This window comes from Arthroderma uncinatum (genome assembly GCF_011692745.1).
Source record: "Arthroderma uncinatum strain CBS 119779 chromosome Unknown scaffold3, whole genome shotgun sequence".
NCBI lineage: Eukaryota > Fungi > Ascomycota > Eurotiomycetes > Onygenales > Arthrodermataceae > Arthroderma > Arthroderma uncinatum.
The window spans coordinates 1,536,271-1,555,013 of record NW_022983865.1 but is presented as its reverse complement, the minus strand read 5'-3'; the positions used below and the strand labels follow the sequence as shown (position 1 = coordinate 1,555,013).

General features: G+C 50.6%; 3 protein-coding genes across 3 annotated transcripts; 2 read left to right on the top strand and 1 right to left on the bottom strand.

The window, feature by feature from the left end:
• Positions 1-100: 100 nt before the first annotated feature.
• GIQ15_04253 (uncharacterized protein) lies at positions 101-7,341 on the top strand (the record flags this gene model as incomplete). The annotated part of the gene is made up of 6 exons (XM_033551670.1): positions 101-289; positions 483-1,322; positions 1,381-3,004; positions 3,080-6,019; positions 6,084-6,205; positions 6,268-7,341. 6 exons carry the CDS (start codon positions 101-103, stop codon positions 7,339-7,341), a joined length of 6,789 nt encoding a protein of 2,262 aa, XP_033405400.1.
• Positions 7,342-8,186: 845 nt separating this feature from the next.
• On the bottom strand, positions 8,187-9,233 carry GIQ15_04252 (HMG box protein; the record flags this gene model as incomplete). Its single annotated transcript, XM_033551669.1, has 3 exons — positions 8,187-8,294; positions 8,349-8,666; positions 8,736-9,233. 3 exons carry the CDS (start codon positions 9,231-9,233, stop codon positions 8,187-8,189), a joined length of 924 nt encoding a protein of 307 aa, XP_033405399.1.
• A 417-nt stretch (positions 9,234-9,650) lies between these two features.
• Positions 9,651-13,487, top strand: GIQ15_04251 (pre-mRNA-processing ATP-dependent RNA helicase prp5; the record flags this gene model as incomplete). Its single annotated transcript, XM_033551668.1, has 5 exons — positions 9,651-9,788; positions 9,939-10,175; positions 10,245-10,671; positions 10,748-13,162; positions 13,216-13,487. 5 exons carry the CDS (start codon positions 9,651-9,653, stop codon positions 13,485-13,487), a joined length of 3,489 nt encoding a protein of 1,162 aa, XP_033405398.1.
• Between the last annotated feature and the right edge of the window lie 5,256 nt (positions 13,488-18,743).

The window sequence follows — 18,743 nt, the reverse complement described above, 5'->3', positions numbered from 1 at the left end:
TCACCATCTCGACTACTTGTCCGGTACCCTGTGCGACTCATGACCGTCTCTCCATCTCCCCAGTACTCAGTTTCCAGAAAGGCTTTGAATCAGCAGCACCATGGCCTGCGCGGCCGTGGAGATGCCCGGCACCTGGAACCAGATAGGCCGTGCGGCCGGTATTGCTTTGGATGAAAGGCAGAGAGCCTCAGGTGGAGAACAACGAACCCGTTTCGCCTCCTGCGCTGTGAAACGGACTACCCGGCCACCGTTGACGGAGGGCAATATGACACGGTTTACCTGGCCGAAAGTACGCAAACTCTTTTGATTCGATTCTGCTCCCCCAATTGCTTTATGTTTATCCCCCTTGCTCTCCTGCGTTTGTCCTGCGTCCTGCGTTTATGACTTAATGACTCTACTGCGTGCGTCACGAATGAACTTTCCATCTACGTTTCTTGCTTCTCGTCTCATTACGTGTCAATTGATGCTCATACTGTCTACAGGTGGAGGCATCTTCCTTAGCTCGTAATCGTAAACATACGGGAACGTCTAGTTGCATAGAAGAGCTCAGAGCCATAATCGAAGCAGCCTTCTCGACGCCGGAGCTCAACCCTCCCCCGGCCTACGACGATGCCATCCTTGATCTACCGCCTGAATACACCACAGCCGAGTATGCTCGCGCAAAGGTGGATACAACGGCCGGCCCTGCACCAGCCAGGCAACGGTCCACGAAGAAAACAGCCTCATTACTCGAAGACCCATTTGTAAAGATATCACTTGACCTAAAAGACGATTCCAGATTCAGATCCCATGCAAAGAAGAAGAAAGCAGCTCCGAAAAAGGCAGCTCCCACACCAGCAGCAGACCCCTGGGCAGAAGATACTAAGAAAGGCGACGGAGCTGCCCAAGAGGATAATGCAGGGGGAGGCGATGGGGGAGATGCTGCTGGCGGCGCCGGTGGGGGCGGTGATGACCCTGGTGGAAACGGAGATAAAGGCGGAGGCGATGATGAGTGGGATCAGCCTGCCGCAAAGAAGAAGGATAAGAAAAAGAAGAAGGGCAAGAAAGATGAAGAGGAAGAGGAAGAGAAGAAGAAACAGGAAGAAGAGGCAGAAAAGAAGAGACTGGAGGAAGAAGAGGAGAAGAAGCGAATAGAGGAAGAGGAAGAGAAGAAACGTCTAGAGGAAGAAGAGAAAAAGGCCAAAACCGACGATTTTGGAATCAAGGCTGGTGGCGATATCTCTTGGGCGGATGATGCAAATGGGGATAACAGTTGGGGCGATTTTGGGGCCACTACCACGCCGGCAGCGGGTTCAAAGAAGAAGAAGGGTAAAAAGGGCAAGGTGGGTTGAATACAAGATGGCAGGTAAATTTATATTATCCATGGCTAACAGTATATAGGCTGTCACCGAGCTTCCACCTGCCGATCCACCACCCAGCTCATTCCAGGACGTCAGTTTAGATGACGGCGGTGCGGCGCCGCAGATTGATTTATCTTTTGCAGGAGACGACACGAAGGGGTCCGGGACCGGGTTTAGTTTTGGCGGCTGGGGAAAAGACTGGAATACTGGCGGTAAACTTGATATTGGAGCCGGTGGCGAAGGCAAAGACGACACAGGTTCAACAAATCCATGGGGTGGTGATAGTAAGAAGGGTAAGAAAAAGACAACCGCATCCGATGGGTTCGACTTTGATTTCGAGTCAACTGGTATAGACGACAAAGCTGCCGAGCCTATCGATGCCTTTGCCGCTGAGAAAGAATCCGCAGACGCCTGGGGGGTACCGGCTGCTACAACGACTGGGAAGGGTAAAAAGAAGAAGAAAGGGGCAGCTGGATTGGCTTCTTCGACTCCAGCAGAACCCGAAGAGAAAGCACCGGAACCCGATGATTGGAACGACTTCTCCACATCTACGTCGAAGAAGAGTAAGAAGAAAACTACAAGCGCCTGGGGTGATCTCGATGAGCCAGCAAACGACGGTCTGGCAGACGGCGATGACTTTTTCGCCGACCTAGGCAAAAACGACAAGGCCGCTGCTCCTGACCCTCCTGCTGACCCTGTGGTCGAGGAAAAACCCCCGGAGGACGACCCCTGGGCTGCCCCAGCTGCTCCTGCAGGGAAGAAAGAAAAGAAAAAGAAAAAGAAGAAAGGAGCAGCGGATCCTGAACCAGAGCCTGAGCCAGTAAAGGAAGAAGAACCGGTCAAGGAAGAGCTGCCACCACCGCCTCCACCGGCTCCGGTAGAGGATGAATGGGACACCTTTGGCGGCGCTACCACGACCTCATCTAAGAAGGATAAGAAAAAGAAGAAAGGAGTACTGTCGGACCCGGTCGTAGAGCCAGAACCCGAACTGCCAAAGGAAGAAAAGCCTGTCGAGGAAGTGGTAGAAGAAACCTGGGGAAGTGTCCCGGCTCCAACGAAAAAGAGCGGAAAGAAGAAAAAGGGCGCTGCAGCAGCAGAACCTGTCATTGCAGAGGTTGAACCTGAACCCGAACCAATCATAGAAGAACCTCCTGCGGAAGAAAAACCTGCGGAAGATTGGGGATCGTTCAGTGCTCCCGCTCCGACCAAGAAGGATAAAAAGAAAAAGAAAGGCGGTGCGGTAGCAGAGCCGGTTATTCCTGACCCTGAGCCTGAGCCTGTCGTGGAACCCGAACCTATCGTTGAGCCACCCCCTGTGGAAGAAAAGCCGACCGAGTCGACTGGATGGGGATTCGGTGTTCCTGCTACTTCTTCCAAGAAGAAGAAGAAGAAAGGTGCCGCTGCTGAACCTCCACCTCCGCCTCCGCCGCCTCCGGAACCTGAACCCGAGCCTGAGCCTGAGCCCGTAGTCGATGCGGCCAAGGAAGAAGAGCCGGCAGATGATTTCTGGGGATTCTCTAGCTCAAAGAAAGACAAGAAGAAGAAAAAGAAAGATGAGCCCGAGCCCGCCCCTGTCGAGGCCGAGCAGCCTTCGGATATTTTTGGAGATGAGGGCTCCTGGGGTAATGATCTAGGTAAAAAGGACAAGAAGTCAAAGACTGCAGGTATGTTGATTTATATCTAAACGGAGGCAAGAGGCTTGTTTATTTGATTTTTGATTTTTGCTAATATAAATCAAGGCACCGACCTGTTTGATGACCCGCCCAAAGCCGACGATACATGGGGTGGTCTTACTTCGAGTTCGAAAAAGGACAAGAAGAAAAAGGGTAAAACTGCGGCAGAGCCTGCAGCATCGAAAGCCTTTGACTTCGGCGACGACCCTCCCCCAGAGCCCGCAGGCGCGGTCGAGGAAGCTGACGACTGGTTCGGTCTACCCAGCAAGAAGAAATCTAGCAAAAAGGACGACCCCCTTGAAATTCCTGAATTCGTCGACGATTTCGCCGAGGACGTAGGGAAGAAGAAGGAGGAGGAGGAGAAGCCTGTGAAAGAAACCAAGTCGTCAAAGAAGAGCAAAAAGAAAGGTGGCGCATCGGTCGATCCAGCACCTCTGGATCCAGTAGTTGAAGACCTGCCCAAAGTTGACTTCTTCGAGGAAACGAAGGACGAGCCTGATCTGCTGGCTCCCCCTCCTGTTGACGCTTTTGATAGTTGGGGTACCGGGGCAACCACAACTAAAAAGAAGGATAAGAAAAAGAAGGGCGCTGCAGCTCTCCCTGACCCGGAACCAGAGCCCGCACCAATCGTTGAGAAAGCCGAGACTACTGACGTGGGTAGCGGATGGGGTTGGGGTGGTACGACAACCAAGGCAAAGAAAGGGAAAAAGGGAAGTGTCATCGAGGAGGATACGACAAGTAAGGCGCCAGAGAAAGATCCATTCGCTCTTGACAACGACTTCCTTGACCAACCAGCGGCCGACACAAAGAAAAAGAAGAAGAAGGGTGCAGCTGCTCAAAAGTCAATTATAGAAGAGCCAGAGGTACTACCGGAGCCCGAACCAGAACCAGAACCTGAACCTCAACCCGAACCCGAACCTGAACCAGAGCCAGAACCAGAGCCAGTTCAATCATCCTCATGGAGCCTCTGGGGTTCTTCCAAGACTACAAAGGATAAGAAACCCAAGACAAGTAAAGCTGCTCCAGCTGTCGTCCCCGAAGCCACGGAAGAGCCTGAGAAAGCAACCTCGAAAGGGAAGAAGGGTAAAAAGGCCACCGAAGATATTATAGATGTCCTCCCTCAGGACGACGGTGCTGCGAACGTCGGCTCCGGCGAACTGGTCCCCATCCCCAAGGCGCAGGACGAAAGTACCTGGGACATCTGGGGAACGATCACCAACAACAAGAAGAAGGGGAAGAAGGGCGCCAGCGAACTGCCGCCGCCAGCGCCTACACCCCCGGAATTCCCGCCCGAACATGGTGGTGATGACATCGTCGACACGTGGGACGATATTACTGCTCCCTGGCCCAGCGCGATAAAGAAGAGTTCCCTTTCGCGAACGACTACGTCAACGTCGAAAGCATCGCACCTCGAGGAGAGCAAACTAAGTAAGACGAAGGGCAAGGGACTGGAGGTCGTCGATGTATCTGGCGATCCCAACCTTGATACTCCGACAGAGGACGTGTCGGCTTCAAAGGCTGCCAAAGGAGGATACTGGGGCTTTGGGCTCGCTTCGGGTGGGAAGACCAGCAGCGGCAGCAAGGCCAAGGGAGTAGACACCGGTGCAGACGACCTGCTAGACCTGGTCGACGAGGAGCCCAAACCCGCTAGTAAGTCGACTAGTAAAGCCGATAAGAAGGCCTCCAAGAAGGACTCCAAGAAGGATGCTGCCAAAAAGGAGGCCAAAAAGGAGTCGCCCGCCGACAAGCTGGATGTAGACGAAGGTTGGGGCGAGCTGGAAGCGGCTAGCGCTGCGCCTGTGGCTGACAAAGCGACCAAGCGAGCGACATCGACGACGACGACGGCGACGACTTCAGCGACCAAGACTGCGGGCAAGTCGTCTGTCGCAGAACGCATCAAGCAGCTGGAGCAGAGCCGAAAGCTCGAGAAGGAGGCCGCGAAGACCAAGGAGACACCCAAGCCCAAGGAGAAGCCCAAGCCCGAGCCCGCCGCGCCTGTCGAGCCCGCTCCGGAGCCTGAAGTAGAGCCGCCAGAGGACTCGTCCACCAGGACCGTCAAGCCGTCGAAGAAGGAGTCGGCGGCTTCCAAGGCCAAGGCGACCGCTGGAGCCAAGTCGAAATCAAAATCCAAGGCAAAGACCAGCGACGTTGTTGACGTCGTCGACTTCGTTGAAGCTCCAGCACCCAAGGAGCCAACTCCACGTGATTCAGTACCAGGGAGTTTCCCAGGCGCCTTTGACGACCTCGTTGACATTGACGAACCGGAGCCTGAGCCTCCTGCGCCGGTGAAGGCGAAGGTGCTGGAGGAGGACCTCCTGTCCGAGTCAGAAGGTGACGCCAGAGGCCTGCTGTCGGAGCCTGAGCCTGCTCCTGAACCTGAGCCTGAGGCTGCCACATCTACTCGCCCGGGAACAGCAAAGCCGGACGGTGATGTAGCCGATACCATGTCAGGCTCCCCGCCAAAGAAGCCAGCCAAGAAGGAACGCGCCAGGATTGATCGTACCTCCGGAGCTGCCTCCTGGGCTCTCTGGGGGGCCGCTGGAGCATCAGGACCGGCCCCGAAGAAGTCAGCTAAAAAGGAGTCCAAGCCCAAGGATCCGGGAGAGCCGCCTGTGATGAAGAAGGAGAAGGAGAAGGAAAAGGAAAAGCCCTCCGGCCTGGGCAGGTCCAAATCTTCAGCTACTAAAAGGGAGAAAGTCTCTAGCCTGGGTGCGGAGATGGAAAAGTCTTCCAGCTCAGACAAGGACAAGCGTCCTTCTCGACCGTCCAGACACAGCCGCGGTATGAGTTTTCCCTTTATGCTTTCAGGGCCACCGCCCACTAGGTCAAAGAGCACCAAACGCGCTTCGGCGTCGAAGCCTACTTCCAGACGACACTCTATGGATATTGACGACTCCGGCCTTTTAACGCCTCGTGATAGCCCGGAAATCCCTGACAAGGCTGCTAGAATGATGGGTATGGAAGCTAAGCGCACAAAGCATAGTTCTAGCCATAAGAAGCGATCAGGTACGAACTCTCTCCTTATCTGGAATAATTCTTCAGACACTAACATATGCCCCGTTTCTTCAAGGCCCACGCGATCCATATGCACTTGACGACGACATTGATATGTTGAGTCCAGATGACGGATTGGTTTCGCCCCCTGGTCGATCCTCAAGAGACCCAGAGCACAAGCGGAAGTCAAGGAGAGAGGTCAGTTTCTACCCTCATAGAGTCCAGAACGTTTTCCCTAGCTAACAAGTTTCAATCAATAGTCCAAAAAACATAGCAGTGATCCCGCGTTGGGTTCGCCAGCCCCCGAAATAATCTCGGGTAGGGACGATATTGGTATAATGAATACTTCTCCAAAGGAGCCTACACCATTGCGTCGTTCCAACACGTCTCCCAAACGGCCCGATGGCCTGTTCGGCTTCTTATCACTTCGAAAGCCTGCACCCCGAGCCCCAGAGGTTCGTGAGCGTCCCAAGTCCCGCTCCCGCCATGAGCCCTCAAGGAGAGATACGGAAAGGGAAAAAGATGGTCCTAAACACCGAAGGAGGTCTGTAAGACCTGACACGGATGGCGAGGGTTTTACTACTGATGCTATGAGAACCGGTAACAACAGCCCAACCGAGGAAGCCGAGATTCGGAGGGCAAAGCGCAAGGCCGAAAGGGCGAAGCTACGCGAGGAAAGGGATGAGAAGGCCCGTGAGACAGATCGTGAAGGCCGTCGACACAAACGACACGCGAGAGAGATGGAGGATGCCCCCCATGAATCGAAGCGTGAAAAGAAACCGGACCGCCGGTCACGTTCAGAGAGACCACCAAAGGACCCTCTTTCGCCTACGGAGGGTCGTCGCCATCGATCTCACCGTACTGATGATGAAGGCGGAAAGACAAGGCGCCGTAGATCATCCCCGGACAACCATAAACCTCGACGTGAGAAATCATCCCGTCATGAACACGCTGTTCCATACCCAGTCATGGTAAATGGGGGCAAGGACAAAACCTCGTCATGGGTCAAATCTCAAATGTCAGATCCCCCCGAAGCGCCTCCCGTTGTCGCGACGGTTCTAGACATGCCTAATCCGGCCCGCGGACCCCAGAATGTTTCTTTGTCATCCGACGAAGAGGCACGAAGGGCAATCCACCGTCGCTCGCGAAGGAAATCTCGCCCTATCGATGGACTTGATACTGATACCGAGAAACGGCCCAGAAGGCGCGAATCTCGCCGAGAGGGCCGTGAACCGGTCCGAAGCAATGAAAGCAGTGGCGATATGGACAATCGCTACGGCGGTATGAATCCAAAGAGAACGAGCTGGTTCAAGAAACTTACCGGCGGCTTCTGAATACTCAATTTGCCAACTGATGCGATTCTATTTTATGCTCCTTTTCTTATTACGCTCATGCGTCTTGTTTTGGTGGGTTCATCAGGCGGTGCAATCAAATATCCTTGGGTGGTTTTGGATGGTACATGGCTGGAACATTGAGGAATGGGGTTTTCTTTCCGGAATTTGGTTCCCGGTATCTATTGGTGTTTTTAGTTATGATGTCTCTTTTGTATCCCTTGCGTTTCACTCTATATACCCCAGCGCAATGTTTTATACCATCTACCTGTTTTATTCCCTCGCCCTTTTTTTCCCCGTTGCCCGTCTTTGTCGACCCAATGCCATGTTGAATAATGACTCTGTATTCTAGATATAGTCGTGTAATCGTGGATCAACTTGTGTAGGTCGCCATGATCAGGATGTTCGACACTTCTTTTTTGACATGTTATTTAGCAACGAATCATGGGTTAAATCTGTTTTAAAATTAACAAATACTATATATGTAACATGATCCTGGCTAACAAAACCCCGATGCCAGGGGCAAAACTTAATTCTGATTCAGGGTTCGCTTGGGTCCCAGAGTTTGTAGGTAAACAAGCCAGTAAGGTGGACAAAAACATGTCAATATTACCTCCATATACCATTACCGAGTTAGAGTAGAATACATAGAACAGCGCAGCCCGCACAAAACACATCAAAATAATCAGGTGATAAACAAGGGTAACGATGAGTTATGAAAAATATAGGAGCCTGTCCGAGCACTAATACTAGTACAGAGGGTAAAGGGGAGAGGTACGTAAGCCGCAAGGCCTTGGAGGACCAACAGAACAAAGCATCGAACGATTTAGACAGGAAGAAGCTAATGTTTAGAAGTCCTCAGATTCACTGGCCTCCATACCTGGCTCTTCACCGTATGTCTCCCTATACTCATTGATGTATCGAGTTCGATCTTCCACTTCGAGATGCTTGTATTTCTAAAAGACTGTTAGCTCTATACAACGCCTTGTATAGGATAGATGCTACTGTACCTCTTTCTCGCTCGCTGGTTCATTCTTCCAGGTTTGAGCTATTTCTATAATACGCTCTATTGCGCCTGTATGGTCGTACTCCCCACTGCGCTGCTTCTCAAGAGAGTAAATCATGAAAGCGGTACGCGGACGTTTAACACGTCGGTCATCATGGATCGGGGAGCAGATTCTAGACCTGCTTGATAATGACAGAATGCGGCGGAGTTTGCGGCGTGCCCCGTTGGCATTCTTTATCTCAAGGGGAGAATGGGATTCAATCCATTGTTTGAGGTTATGTTGATTGGTCGAGGAATTCTTCTCAGCGATTTCTCGGAGTTCCTAAGACGACATGAGCACAAAGGGAGCACTACGTACGGGAGCATGTAGCTATCATTGATGAAAACAAACCTCCACTTCGTATCCAGGCAGCTCTTTAAATGTTTCCCTATGCCCAACAATCGAACCCTTCTTGCCGGTTGCATATACGGTAAATGGTGTTACCGGTAACAGTTTAGGAAGTGTCAGAACTGCGCTTTTGAGGGCAGCCAGGTCCTCTTTCGCCTGAGCCTTCTTTTCCTTTTCGGTCTTTCCAGGGCGGCCACGCTTGGGTGGAAGGGCAACTTTCTTGGGACCAGGTTTCTTAGCATCAGCTTTCTTAGAATCAGCCTTCTTTGGTGCAGCTTTCTTGGGTGCAGCCTTCGACTTGGTTTTTGGCGTAGCAGCATCCGTGGCATACGACTTGCTCAGGGAGAGCAGTTGGAGCACACTGGCCTTTGCAGCGTACGAATTGGCGATGGCGGCGATGGAGGTCGTATCAGGTCGTAGTCCAGAACCAGGGACATACAGCACGCGACTATTGAAGCGGCGGCACACGACCCGTCCGCATTGTGCAAGCTTGAAACCCATGGCGACAGCTCGAGAGTATAGTTGCGATCGAGACTAGAGAGCTGAGTATTGCGGCGAGCTGTCTGCGCGAAGGGGAGCAGAGACGGTCGTCTTCCAGCAGCTTTTCCCTCGAAGATATGGAAGTTCGTTTGTTTTAGAGGCAAGGGCAGCTAGCCCGTTTAGGGGCTTATGTCAGCACGTCTTATCACCTCGTTTTTTTATCGATAAACCAGCAAAGTTCGCCTTTGACGAAGCTCGCCGACGACATCTCAACATCATCTCACCGTTAACAGCATAAGGGCAGCATCGAGGTCGCTGACGGCCATGAACCTACCCCGTCCGACAGCTGGTATTCATCTGACCCGCCGTCCCTAAGAGTCGCCAGTTTGTGTCCTATTTGACAGCCGCAGACAAAAAGTTAGATTTCGGCCAGAGACCATGGCCAGGGATACTCGCTCACCATCACCTGTAGGTAGCACGTATTCTTCGTCGAAACGAAGCCGCAGAAGCGATGACAACTACGATAAAGGCAGACGCCATGAGGTGAAGGGGTATCGGAGATCCCGCAGTCCCGAGGTACGTTGTCTCTCCTTGCGTGGTTACGCAATATATATATTTATATGCAGTCTGGCTAATTGGTGTCCATCTCTCTCTTCCAGCGACGCCATCGAGATAGAGGCCGGGACCGTGATAGAGACTTGTATCGTCACCGAGACCGCTCTGTAGACACCCGGGACTCTCGCGACAATACGTCATATCGCCCTACCAGAAGAAGCCGTTCGCGCCCCAGATATCGTTCTCGCTCGCAGGATGGCAGCCGTGATTACCGCCATCGAAGCAGAAGCCGTGATAGGACGTATCGGGGAAGGCGAGATGACTCCCGTGATCAGGGTAGGAGGCGAAGGGACGGCTCCGCTGACTCCAGGCGTGCTTCTAGGCGGGACGGCAGCAGAGATCGAGACAGTAAAGACTCTGGCGGAAAGTCTCGAGAGGTGAGTTTGCCTGCCAATAATGACTGTCGTTACTACTCAGGATCAAGCTTACACATCACAGGTTCCCAAGCAGACACCTAATGTGACCCCCGCCCAAACTGATGAACAAAAGAAAGCTGGAAGACTAGCAAAATTGGAAGCGTGGAAACAGAAACAAGCCGCTGAGCGTGAACGAAAGCAGAATGAGCTTACTGCTGGCGGAGCAAGAGGCCTTTTGGATGAAATTGACAAAAAGGTTGCCTTATCGCGTGGCGTGAGCACGCCTCCTGCAAGTACACCGACTCCTCCTGTTGCAAACTCGGATTCGAATGGGATAGCAAAGGGGGCTACATCGTCTACTGCAAAACCTCTACAGCTCAAGAAGGCTGCGGTTGCTTCTGGTAGTACTAAAGTGTCTGAAGCCTCTACTCTTTTGCCAGCAAATACCGTAGCTAACAAACCTTCAGCCGGTGCCAGCTCATCATCCTGTAAGCATAACTCCTAACCTTTGGATCTTGATGCTCATGACAAGATAAAGTTCTGATGCTAACAATTCTACTACAGCTGCCGTCCCTCTCAAAACCTCAGGCAACTTGAATGGATTTGGTTTAGGGACCAAAGTCCTCGGCGACTCAAACAAACTAAGTGTGAAGAGAACCTTGAATTTTGGCGACGAGGAGTCCAAGGGAAAGAAACTTTTAAAGCTCCCCGACTCGTCCCTTGAGGCATTTCCTACGAACGGCGCCACACAAGAGGGCGACGATGAAGACGACGATACACTTATGCAGGACGGTGGCACTGAAGAGGAGAACGCTGCCGCCGCTAGAGCCGCCGCTGAAAAGCGTGAACAGAGCCGGCTACAACCCGAAACAATCTCCGAAGGAAACCAGGACGACGAAGCGCAATCAGTGGAGCCTGCAAAGGATATCGTTATGACTGATAATGCTCCCGGGAATGCTGACCTTGAAGCAGAGGAAGAGATCGACCCTCTGGATGCGTTCATGTCTGATTTGAAACAGAATACTTCGGCGCCGAAGCAGAGGGGAACGAAGTCATCGAACCCGAAGCACCAGCAGCCTGAGGCCATGTTCGGAGACGAAAATGACATCAACATAAATACGATCGAACCAGAGGCCGACGATTTCCTTGCAATGGCTAGTAAATCAAAACGTAAAAAGGATATGCCCTCCATCAATCACTCGAAAGTAAACTACGAGCCATTTCGGAAGAATTTCTATACAGAGCCCGTTGACCTTGCTGGTCTCACCGAGGCCGAGGTTGCGAATTTGCGGTTAGAACTCGATGGAATAAAGGTCCGTGGAGTTGATGTGCCAACACCAGTCCAAAAATGGTCGCAATGTGGCCTTGGAGTCCAAACATTGGATGTTATACGCAAGCTAGGCTATGAGGGGCCTACTTCAATTCAATCTCAAGCTGTCCCGGCAATTATGTCTGGTAGGGATGTAATAGGAGTTGCGAAAACCGGTTCCGGAAAGACCATCGCATTTCTCCTACCTATGTTCCGACATATCAGAGATCAGCGGCCGCTGGATAATATGGAAGGCCCAATAAGTCTTATCATGACTCCGACCAGAGAGCTTGCAACTCAAATCCACAAAGAATGCAGGCCTTTCTTGAAAGCTTTGAACCTTCGAGCCGTGTGTGCATACGGAGGGGCTCCTATTAAAGACCAGATTGCTGAACTAAAGCGCGGGGCGGAGATCATAGTTTGTACTCCTGGAAGAATGATTGATTTACTCACTGCAAATTCCGGGAGAGTTACAAACTTGCGGCGAGTGACATATGTGGTGCTTGATGAAGCAGATCGCATGTTCGATATGGGATTCGAGCCTCAAGTGATGAAAATCCTTGGGAACATTCGACCAAATCGACAAACCGTCCTGTTTTCTGCTACCTTCCCTCGAAATATGGAAGCACTCGCTCGAAAAACCTTGTCTAAACCCGTCGAAATTATCGTTGGCGGGAGAAGCGTTGTTGCACCAGAGATCACGCAGATTGTCGAAGTTCGGAATGATGATGCTAAATTCGTTCGTCTTCTAGAGTTGCTGGGAAACCTTTATTCAGACGACGAGAACGAAGATGCCCGTACGCTGGTCTTTGTTGACCGACAAGAAGCGGCCGATCGCTTGCTTCGCGACCTCATGCGAAAGGGTTACCCGTGCATGTCTATTCATGGCGGAAAGGATCAGATAGACCGAGATTCAACGATAGACGACTTCAAGGCAGGTATATTTCCCATCCTCATCGCTACCTCCGTGGCTGCGCGAGGTCTCGATGTAAAGCAACTGAAGCTAGTCGTCAATTATGATGCTCCAAATCATCTTGAGGACTACGTTCATAGAGCTGGCCGTACCGGCCGAGCAGGAAATACTGGAACAGCGGTCACCTTCCTGACAGAGGATCAAGAGCGATACTCTGTCGACATCTCGAAAGCCCTGAAACAAAGTGGTCAGCCAGTTCCTGAAGCTGTACAGAAAATGGTCACTGCCTTCCTTGATAAAGTCAAGGAGGGCAAGGAGAAGGCGAGCGGGTCTGGATTTGGAGGCAAAGGATTGGAACGCCTTGACCAAGAACGTGACGCTACTCGAAACCGAGAAAGGAAGACCTATAAGACTGGCGAAGAAGGCGAAGAGGAAGACAAGGAAGAGGAAAAGAAAGAAAAGGAGACAGATCTGTTTAGCAGGGTTGCGTCTGCTGTGCAATCGTCTACGGCCGCAACTCCGACGATTAGTACACCAGGCGGCGTTGACCTCGATGGGAAGATCACTGTTCATCGAACGCAGAAAGAACCCAGCAGCACTACGGGTAAAAACCCGCTTGATAAGGTTGGATCCGCGGTTGCGGATATCCATGCTCGTCTGAACAAGGCTGGTGTGATGAGATCTGGTGTTCCGATCGATAACAAGGGTCCCGACGCTGGGGCCTTCCATGCTACCCTTGAAATTAATGACTTTCCGCGTAAGTTTTTCTCGCCCCTTGCATTATTTGTACAGCTGCTAACTATATCACAGAGAAAGCTCGATGGGCCGTTACCAACCGGACCAATGTTGCCAAAATCCTGGAAGCAACAGGAACATCAATCACGACGAAAGGCAGCTTTTACCCTGCCGGAAAGGAGCCCCAGCCAGGCGAGAATGCTAAGCTATATATTCTTGTTGAGGGTGATACAGAGCTCGTGGTTACCAACGCTATGCGAGAGCTCATGCGACTACTGAAGGAGGGGACGATTGCTGCGGCAGATAGCGATGCCAGGGCACCGACTGGTCGCTACAACGTTGTATAACGTTTGCTTTGCCTCTTTCAATCCGATACCACCTCTCTTCAAAGCGTTGTACTAGCATCGGCCTATTCATTTGTATTCAACTATATTAATACCACGCATTTACATGGCGTGTCTGACGTTTGAGGCTGTTAACTCCTTAGTGTATACATCAGTATATATTTGTACACAACTCCTTGCCATTAACTTGGATACCGGCACCGTCCAAAAACACCAAATCTATACAAAAACGCCCAAAGTAAATAGATTCATACAGACATTCGCTCGTTAAAGCCACCCACCAAATGACCCTATTCAAGGAGACCGATATCAGGCTGGTGGGTCAAATACAGGGGGGCACGTAAATCATCGACGCCTAAGGAGAGGCTTCTGCGCATAAATTAGGCGGAGTTCAATTCCACTTCCGAGTTTCCTCAGCGCTCTGGACATCCCTCGCCGCCCTTTCATCCCGACTTATATCGTCTAGTGTCTCATTTCTACTCTTTGCCTTTTGCGCAGCGAGTTGGGAGCTCAGTTTGCCCTTTCCGGCGGCGGCCGAAAGTTTTGCTGCTCGTTCCTATACACAAATCAATGTTAGTTTCGTCTGCCAGTCCAGGTTATGAAGCGTAGGAGACAAACTTCAGCAGCCTGAGCGGCGGCAGCACGGGCATCGTTCGTCTCGCCCGCACTGCTACTGCCGCCCAGTGTTCTCCCGCCCGTCGTGCGAGACTTGGGTTCGTTCTTCCGTATCAACGGCGTGTTGGTGTTGGCCGTCGAGGCCGGCTGGGCACCCAGGACGCGCCCGGGCTGCGCGAAGGGGTCCGTCGGGTTCGATGACTTTGAGCAGATGTTCCCCATCGCAAGCTGCTCTAGTTTCTCTTATCTTCTTGTCTTCTTGTCTTTGTTTTCTTGTTTGTATCTCTTGTCGTCTTCTTGTTAATATGTCTTCTTGTCGTGAAGTCCGAAGAAAGTGATGAGTCAGCTCTTACTAACCCGCGGGGTCATATGACGAAAGCGCGCTCCCCCCAAGGTCCCCAAAGCGGAAATCGTTTTTGCGAAATTCTGGCGTCTAAGAAGAAAGAGAGAAGCGCTTTATCTCCAGCGCCCAAATTGCTTCTTCTCGCCGTCGGTCCTCAGCTCATCTCGCCTAACCCCTCAGAGACCAGACGATCAGTCTCCAGCACTGGATGGACTTACACTATTCCCTGCACTAGTTGAAGTCAGTGTAGAGCCGCCCCCGGTCGACTGGCGACTTTGGAATATCACTTTCAGCACCCCGGACCCGAGACGGCTGTATATCAGATGGCTGAACAGTTCGACGAACGCTCATTCTGCTGGGAGTGCTACTGGCCGAACCTGGACACGGAAGGCAACCCGGTACTGCCGCCCGGCTGCGAAGACTCGAGTTGCTGGAACCAGGGCGTTTTTCAAAATCAATCGTCGCTCGAGTTATGTGGTACTGGCACGGAATGCTGCGATGATGATCAGTGCTCCGCCGGCTGTCCCACCGTCTGTGACGGGTTTGTGGACTGTGACAAGTCAACGGCCTGCTCCGAGCCGCCATGTAACGAGCTACACTGTGACAGTCAGGCTACGGCATGTTTTGATATGAAATGCGTTGCCGAGGGCGAGCAGCCTGCGGACGGCACAGAGCAGAATCACTTCTTCGGCCAAGGTGTACCGTTTAACTGGGGATGTCTGGACCTGCCAAATGCCACCACCGTTAACGCGGACTCCTTGCACAACTGCAACATCGAAAGCGACAGATTCCGGCCACATTTACATTTCCACTCTGTTGGGCCGTTGAATTCGCTAGACATGAATCCCCCTTCCAAAGGGTTTAATGATGGAAGCATCGATCCCCATTGCTGCTTTACAACGCATGCTCGTCCTGTCATAGGGCCTCCGTGCTCGAACCATGCCGCGAACATATGGCCTATGAATAATGCGATCGCTGGATGCAGCAATAATATAAATAATCATAGTCACAGTCACGCTCATACTCACAATCACAATCATGTCCACAACCACAATCACAGTCAGAATTGTTACTTCAACCACTTTCCACCCCGGACCAACTTCGAGAAGTCATTCGATATTGCCCAGTGGTCTGCGAGGACTACACAACAGGATCCAGGCCAGCAGTCGGATCCCTCTCTCCATTCACGGACGAGCAACGCCAGCTTCATACACGATGGGATAGCAAATCCTTCCACCGTTTCCACACGATCTACTCCAGGATTGAGTCTAGAATCAAGTCCGGTGACCTGCATGGCAAGCCGGGAAGTCAGCATACCATCAGTGGACTATGTCTGTGACGAAGTGCATATTTGCAAATGGCTTTCAAATGGCGATTCTGGCCACATGTGTGGTATAACCTTCCCAGACGCTAAATCCCTTCAGGAACACCTTGTCCAGGAGCATGCCAGCCAATCGGAGGGCGCGAAGGGACATGGTTATTATTGTTGCTGGGAAGGTTGTCATAGGCCACATGAACCGTTTTCTCAGAAATCAAAACTTCAGGGGCACTATCTCACACATAGTAACTGTATGAATCCCTTCCCTGTTTCTATATATTATTCCTTAGTGGCACCCCTTCTAACTGGTTTTATAGACAAAAGTTTCCAATGCTTTACTTGTGGGAAATCATTCGCAAGACAAGCGACCCTAGAAAGACATGAGCGAAGTCATCGAGGAGATAAGCCGTATAAATGCAAGTTATGTGGGAAGTCGTTTACTGACAGCAGTGAGCTTAGTATGTACCCTTCTTCCCGCCACCGCTTCTAGATCTAGGAAAGACGAGTATGCTAACTACAATCAGAAACCCACAAGCGAATCCATACAGGAGAGAAGCCATTTAAATGCAAGCACCCTGGCTGCAATTTCGAAACCGGTGATGTAAGTTTCGTCTTGGAATCTTGTCAGGACTGCAGATAACTAACTTTCTTATTTAACAGTCGTCCAATATGTCAAGTCATAAGCTGAGTAAGTGGCCTCAAAGTTGATGATCACGCACCCTCTCCCGTTGTCTAACCATAATATCTCCTGTAGCACATGGAGAGAGAAGACATAAATGCCCTTTCCCAGGATGCTCCAAAAGTTTCACACGACCAGGTATGTACCATTAGCGCTGAATCGGCTATCCCAATTCATGATCACCGTACTAACTCTCAATTTACTCAGATCAATTAAAACGACATGCCAAATCCGCCCACAAAGACGACATGTTCTCGTTACAGCGGATGGCCACCCCGGTTACCTCGAACATGCCCACTCCTAACATACCAATCCTATAAATCATATAACACGTTCCGATTCCGACGCATTTCTTACAGCTGTGCCAGTGTCACAGGTTCCCTTCACCTCGTTTCCTGCCCCCACCAGCTCGAATCTAAGTCTATATAGAGTGACCATCTCAAGATGAGCAAAGTACCCCGAGAAAGAAGTCTTGCTACTTAATTCTAATCGATCCGCAGTACGGGTCCAGCAGTCAGAGTGAGCTCATATGAATTTTTTTCCCAAGAGGGATTAACCTGTCTAAAACTAATGTTCGCTTCTTTAAATTTTGTGGGTTCTCTACCCAGGACAGAAATGTATAGACCTTCGATGATGTCATGAAATTTTGTATCCGTCATCGCTTGCTGAACATGGATGATGCTATTTTACAAATAGGTAGACGTCAAGAATCAATCTAGTTCAAACGAAATAATTGAACGTTCGTTCTAAAGTTAACTCATGTCCGATTTGCAAATTATTATTTACTAGCTATAAGGCCATCCTAGTTCCCGCATTGAAACACACCGTATGAACAGCTTAAAGATTCCTCAGAGAATTCCATTTCTTATTCTCGTTCGTGAGTTCAAAGCCAGTGATATTCCTGGTTGATTCTCTAGTTTACAGGTTCTTCATATCCTCGACATCGCTTTGCCTAGAGATTAAGATAGAATCCCCCGAAACGTATCCTATCACATAGACACACCATCCTAGATTCCACAGGGATAGCACCTAGAGGATGTCGTCACTCGTGCTTAGCACTCTCCTCTAGATTATTAACGGCATTCTCTATCTCCCTAATCCTATGGCCAACTCTCCGTTTAATTTCTGCCCTGATATCAGCCGGAATATCAGTTGGGTCGTAGGCCGTGGAGCGTATCTCCGTAGCATCGATGCTACCCTCTCGATCGTTTGATTCGATATCCTGCGGGGGCGGGTTGTTATCTGCATAGGCACCATATGCATGGCGAAGATCATCAAAGGCCTCACGCATAGATATCCGGTCAGAGGCAGCATATATTGTTGCCGCCGCGGTCGACTCTGCCGCTATTTCAAGCTACATATAATTCCAGTTAGAATAAATGCTTCGGGTATCTTGGGAAGGGAAGTTCAAAGCGGTGACAAAATTGTCGATCCAAGTCGGACGTGGGGGATTTCTAAGGGCTACTCGACAAAGAGATCGATACCTCATCTTTGGCAATTGCGTATCTATATATTGTTAAAAGATGCCAGTTCTTTAGTTCTGGTTCGACTTACAAGTCTTCCAATTCTTGAATATAATCATCAACCTTGACCTTCTTGACTGATTCGCTCGTCGAATAACTTCTGCTGCCATTGGAACTGATCTTTGGTTCCAAGCCGTGGACTCCGAAGGTAGATGTGGATGTGTTCAATAGCCTTAGCTGCCCAGGGATTCTGTGTCCCAACCTATCCCCCGAGTTATGACTTGAACAGAGAATATTACTTTCACCGTTGGACGAGCATAATTGGCGTTGTTGTGGTATATTTGCAACCAACGCCTTACTCCCAACTCCGGGCTGCGGTGGAAGCCGGGGTATCCGAATAGTTCTGTTCAACCCAAATCCGTGCCGCTGAAAAGGCTGCATCATGGCGTCTCAAAGCGCCGCAGGAGCAACAGATGACAGAAATGTCAAGAATGTATTAGTTGCTCTAATTAATATAGTTAGTGTGGTAGATGAGACTGAAATTGTCATGAATGGTAGTTGGTGTTTGGAAGTACCTCGATCTTGGGTTTCGTGGTATAGTTAACTATTAGGGAGAAATCTACCCAATCTAGAGCCTAAGATTTGATCCTTGGCTGCATTCAATATTAGATATTTTCGTGGCTTGTTGCAAATGATGTTGTTGGATGTAACTAGGAAGTCTCAAGAAGTGACGTATAGATATTGTCGTCAATTCACATGACTCTTATTAATCACCTCTAGTCGAGGTCGCAGATAGTGTAACAAACAAGTAGAACTATCATTTTCTTGGCCTCTACTACTA